Source organism: Montipora capricornis, chromosome 8 (genome assembly GCF_036669925.1).
Source record: "Montipora capricornis isolate CH-2021 chromosome 8, ASM3666992v2, whole genome shotgun sequence".
NCBI lineage: Eukaryota > Metazoa > Cnidaria > Anthozoa > Scleractinia > Acroporidae > Montipora > Montipora capricornis.
Genome location: NC_090890.1, coordinates 5,385,014 through 5,390,013, shown reverse-complemented (window position 1 = coordinate 5,390,013; position 5,000 = coordinate 5,385,014). Strand labels below are relative to the sequence as shown.

Below are 5,000 nucleotides of genomic sequence, written 5' to 3'. Positions count from 1 at the left end.
GGTTTAAATAACAACCGAGGTTTAAATTTTTGCCATTTTTCCACCTGCGCGTGCGCTCGCATTGTACGACATTATGTGGGATTGCGACGCTAAATGCACGCGCATGGTAAATGAGCGTCAACAATGGGCTTTGAAATTGCCAAAAGACACAATCAATCTTACGGACCGTTAATTAACTTCCCGTGTCCAACGATTTATAGGGACCTCAAGCAGCGGCAACGGCAATAAAAATGTCAATTCAAAATGTAATCGTTGTCAATACGAAAATCCACCGAAGCTTTTCTGAAGAGCCTGAACTGGAAAAACAACATTGACTTGCACTTAAACGGCTTTCACTCTTTCACGTTTGGAGTGGAGGTTTTAGAAATTGATTCAAAACACAGCTTTTGAAACTGATTACTTTGTTTAACTTTATCTTTCCTTAGCGCCATTTTGCGGTATTTGCCATCAGTTTTCCCGGGATGGATGCCCTTAAGACTATTTACTTGAGCATCTTGAGCGGACACATCAGTGCTATTGGTATGCCACAATCTGTACAGAAAAGCGCGGAAAAACTTGTTGAAGCAGCCCTTTCCATGAATCAGAAGGTAAACATTGTCGTTTCAAAGCTTCCCGGTTTCATGAGCCCTTTTCCTTGTTGTTTTTTTCTTTTGCCGCCAAAGTACTCAAATTGCTTTTAAAAAGTCTTGTTTTTATTTTCTATCGATATCAGGTCACTTCAACGTTCTTGCCCACGGCGGTCAAATTTCACTATGTTTTCAACCTTCGAGACTTGTCCAACATCTTCCAGGTTTGTTTTCTTTTTTTGTAATTTTTGCAATTTTGGTATTAGTTTTGTGTTTCATTCAACCTCCTCTGACTCGGTGACTCAATCAGTCAAATCATTAATCACAAGATTTTAAAAATTATCTTATCATAATTTTGTTTATCAATTTCCAGTGTTTTTGCGCCTAATAAACGCTTCCCCGCCTTGGTTCCACGTAGTGCTTTCGTTTTCCACCGGATATACTTTTTCGCGCCTTTTACACCAATTGCTTATTTTCCCGCCCTTTGCGTCGGTTGCCAACTGATTTTTTTAATAGGCTTTCTTGTTTTTTCTGCCCTCTGCACCTATCACATTTTTCCCGCTGTTTTTCTAACTAATCTTGTCTCTTCCCGCGCTTGGCATGAACCGTTCTTTAGCTGTGCTGCGATCTTTCATTGGTCACTTTGTCGTTCGTTTTGCTCCAATGACCCTGTGCGATATATTTTGCAGGGAATCCTGTTTTCAACGGCAGAGTGTATTAAGACTCCGATGGACTTGGTGAGGTTGTGGATGCACGAGTGTGATCGCGTTTACAGAGACAAACTTGTGGACGAAAAAGACATGGAGAACTACGATAGAATTCAGGGAGATATTACCAAGAAAGTTTTCGAGGTTTGTTTAAAAGAGCAACAGGATATTAGCGTTTTGAATTTTCCGTTACATTGTGCAACAATTATTATTCATAGAGTTTGCGAAAAATTGCGATTTTCATACTTTTGTGCCGCAATAAACGACATCAAAAATTCTCAAAGGGGCCATGTCACGGAAAATGATGTAATTTCATGACACCCAAGATGCCCAACAAACCACTTAAAACTGTTGAACAACCAAAGAAATACAGCAAAAGGAAAGAAAAGTATGGATGGACACGAATGGACAAGATTGAAACAGATTGCATTTGGGCAATCTTGAAAAAAAGTTGGGCCGACGTTTTTCACTTGTATGGCAAATCGCCTGGATAAGAGTCGTTTTTGCTCGAAATCATCTTGTTTGTAATGTAACGATAATTTTATCAGTAAAGGAATTCAACATTACCATTTTAGAGTATTAAATCCCGATTAACGAAAGATTTCCCCCTAAACACCATAAATTAACGTGACAAAGCCTGTTTAAGATTGGAACACCTCTGACCATTAAACCGCTTGTGTACAACTCTGCGATGGACTAGCATCCCATCCAGAGAAAGTTAAAAATACTCCTTGTCGTTTAATTAATTAATTAATGCTACGGAAACCAGGGATAAGCACCGGCATGTTGGGTCATTGGCTCGGAAAGCGCTTACTATTTTGAATCATGGGCTGACGCGAGCAGTTTTAAGAATTGCTGAGCACGCGCACTTCGAAAAATGTCGGCTTCCAAACCTTTTGCGCATGCTCAGTATGGAAAACTCGTGCACGTAGTCGTCGTCGTCCCCCGATCTAAAGGTCCCTATTATCATAACAAGAACAACAGTAGTAACGACTTTTGGCTATTTTCGGTGCTGACCATAAGAATCGTGGCCTCGAGTGACAAAAATGGAAGGTCAGCTTGAAATTAGGTGAATTACGTGATATTTGCCCGATCCATGGACTGGTATTCTACAGTACGACCCACGAAATTAAAAGTTCGAGTTGTTTCTTGTTTCTTGATGTAAAGATCAAGATGCTTCATAAATAAATTACTTATCTCGGTTTCTCGCGGTCTTATGTTAAATTACGGTGACATGTTTTTAATTCATTTTATGGCCCTTTTTCATAAATTGAACTGGAAGACTGCTTACATTACACCCCTCAAAGTAAATGTTATGTAATGGGAAGATGATAAGTTTCACCCCATGGGTTGCATTTTTACTCACTGACAGATTCATCCTGTTTTTCATAACAGGACTTTGAAGAAGAGACTCTGTATGCCAAGCCAAACATGTACTGTCACTTTGCAACCGGAATTGGAGAGCCGAAATACTTAGCTGCACAGGGCTGGGAATCATTAAACAAGCTTCTCACCGAAGCACTAGAGAACTACAATGAAGTGAATGCGGTCATGAATCTTGTGCGTTTTGACGACGCTATGCAGCACGTGTAAGTGACCAAGTATCGTCTGGATGTTTGCTAATTTTCATGACAGCGACTTCCGACTTGGACGCCTTCGATGGTTTTAAACTTATCCATCGGTCCTGTGGTTTCGTACCTGAGAGCTGAGCTCTATTTTGCGGCACTTTTAACGTCCCCCTTTCCTCCCAAAAATTCAACGTTCGATCCTCTTTTATTTGAAATACGGTCTTAGCTAAAAACCTTTGAGCAAAATGTTACATTTTACTTAATGTGTGGGTGTCCTAACCAGGTTATTGTTTTCTGATTTATCTGTTTCTTGCTTTTTATATTTTGTAGTTGCCGTATTAACCGTATCTTGGAGTCCCCACGTGGTAACGCTTTGTTAGTTGGTGTTGGTGGCAGCGGTAAACAGAGTTTAGCTCGTCTGGCCGCTTTTATCAGTGCACTGGAAGTTTTCCAAATCACACTCAGGAAGGGATATGGCATTCCAGACTTGAAGGTGTGTGGTGAAAGTTCCTTCTCGCTAGAGACGACCTTGGCTAAATCATTACAAGTAACGAATATCAAAAATCGACTGAATAAAAAAAATAAGCCTGACTATAAAAAGACCATCCAAGCATTAGAGATTTTTTCCTAGTATCCTGGGCTCATCATTGATTGAAATGGTCTCCTCCCCCTCCCCCCCCCCCACCCCATCCCTTAAAATCTGTAATTTAAGGGAGATTTCCATGGCTGACAGCTAAGCTCTCTCCTTGTAGAATCGTTTTGAAAATTTAACCCATGTCGGCCTATTTTCACAGTCGTGTACAGAGCTTATTACCTGATTAATCCTTGAAGGCTCCTTTAATCAACATAATACGCCGTTGTCAAGTTTTTTTAAATATGGTTATTCGTGGCGGTAAAGTTTTGTTTACACAGTGCCTTTACCACAAGCGCAAACGTAAGCACAAGCACAACGATCTTCTTACCGTTTTGGAAGACTGAGAGCTCCTCCTTCTAGCTAGCATGTTCTATAAAATCGATACGGGCGATAAAGGCACCGCGGCTTCCCGATTGAAGTGAGACTACTCGCAATAGTCAGTAGAGCAAGTAACTGCCATCCATACCACCAAATCAGTGTTTCAAACAAAGTTCACTAATACTTATTCTTTCCTAGAATCCAAATTAGAGTTGGGTAATAACTTTGTGAAAACGCGAAATGAAACTTCTTTTGTATCCTCCCACCAGCTTGATCTAGCAAACTTGTGCACAAAGGCAGGACTGAAAAACATTGGCACTGTGTTTTTGCTGACCGACGCACAAGTACCCGAGGAGAGTTTTCTTGTGTTGATCAACGATCTGTTGGCGTCGGGTGAAATCCCCGGTCTGTTTGCTGATGATGAAGTGGAGAACATCATTTCCGGCGTTAGAAATGAAGTGAAGGGTGCTGGTCTCCAAGATACCAGAGAAAACTGCTGGATGTTTTTCATTGAAAGAGTGCGGCGAAACTTGAAGGTAAAACAGGACGTTGCAACGAACTGAACCATCTTTACGATTTCCATAAAATGTTTCTCGTTCTGTATAGCGCGGCTACCTCTGGCCCCCGGGGTAGTCTAAAGGAATGTGAAACGTGGAATGTAAGAGTGTTTTTCAACCAAAATCAAGTAAATTGGCGACACACGCTGATGATTAAATAAGCCAATCAAAACGTTGCGTAAGTACATGCACCCGCCACCAAGTGTTTCATTACATTATTGTATTTGCAATCCTGGACACATTCTGGTTTGTACGACTTTGATCACATTTGAATCAACAATCACATATCTTTAATGTTAAATTATTATTTCACCGCTGGTAGGTTGTGTTGTGCTTCTCTCCCGTGGGCTCCACCCTTCGTGTTAGGAGCCGTAAGTTCCCTGCTGTTACTAACTGTACCGCAATTGACTGGTTCCACGAGTGGCCTCAGGAAGCTTTGGTATCTGTAAGCAAGAGGTTTATTGATGACTTGGAACAGCTTGAGGTGAGTTAAAGAAGGACCTTGATTTTCCTCTCGTAGAATTTCTTTCGGAGTATTGATCATCTAGTGTCCTAGAATTAAGGAAAGGAAAGGCTACGGGATTGTCATTCACAATCAATGTTGGCATCTTTTCCCGACTTTTTAAAGCTCTCTCATCATTTGAGTGAAA

The 5,000-nt window shown here is 40.9% G+C and overlaps 2 protein-coding genes across 2 annotated transcripts in view; both read left to right on the top strand.

Annotated features, from left to right (window-relative positions):
- The window catches only part of LOC138013609 (tetratricopeptide repeat protein 28-like), a 116,557-nt gene that overhangs the window by 44,228 nt on the left and 67,329 nt on the right, over positions 1–5,000 (top strand). The window lies entirely within an intron of this gene.
- The window catches only part of LOC138060441 (dynein beta chain, ciliary-like), a 42,170-nt gene that overhangs the window by 16,625 nt on the left and 20,545 nt on the right, over positions 1–5,000 (top strand). The window contains 7 exon segments of the mRNA XM_068906208.1: positions 426–587; positions 713–790; positions 1,256–1,417; positions 2,669–2,862; positions 3,172–3,334; positions 4,063–4,329; positions 4,673–4,834. Coding sequence (XP_068762309.1) covers positions 426–587; positions 713–790; positions 1,256–1,417; positions 2,669–2,862; positions 3,172–3,334; positions 4,063–4,329; positions 4,673–4,834 — 1,188 coding nt within the window.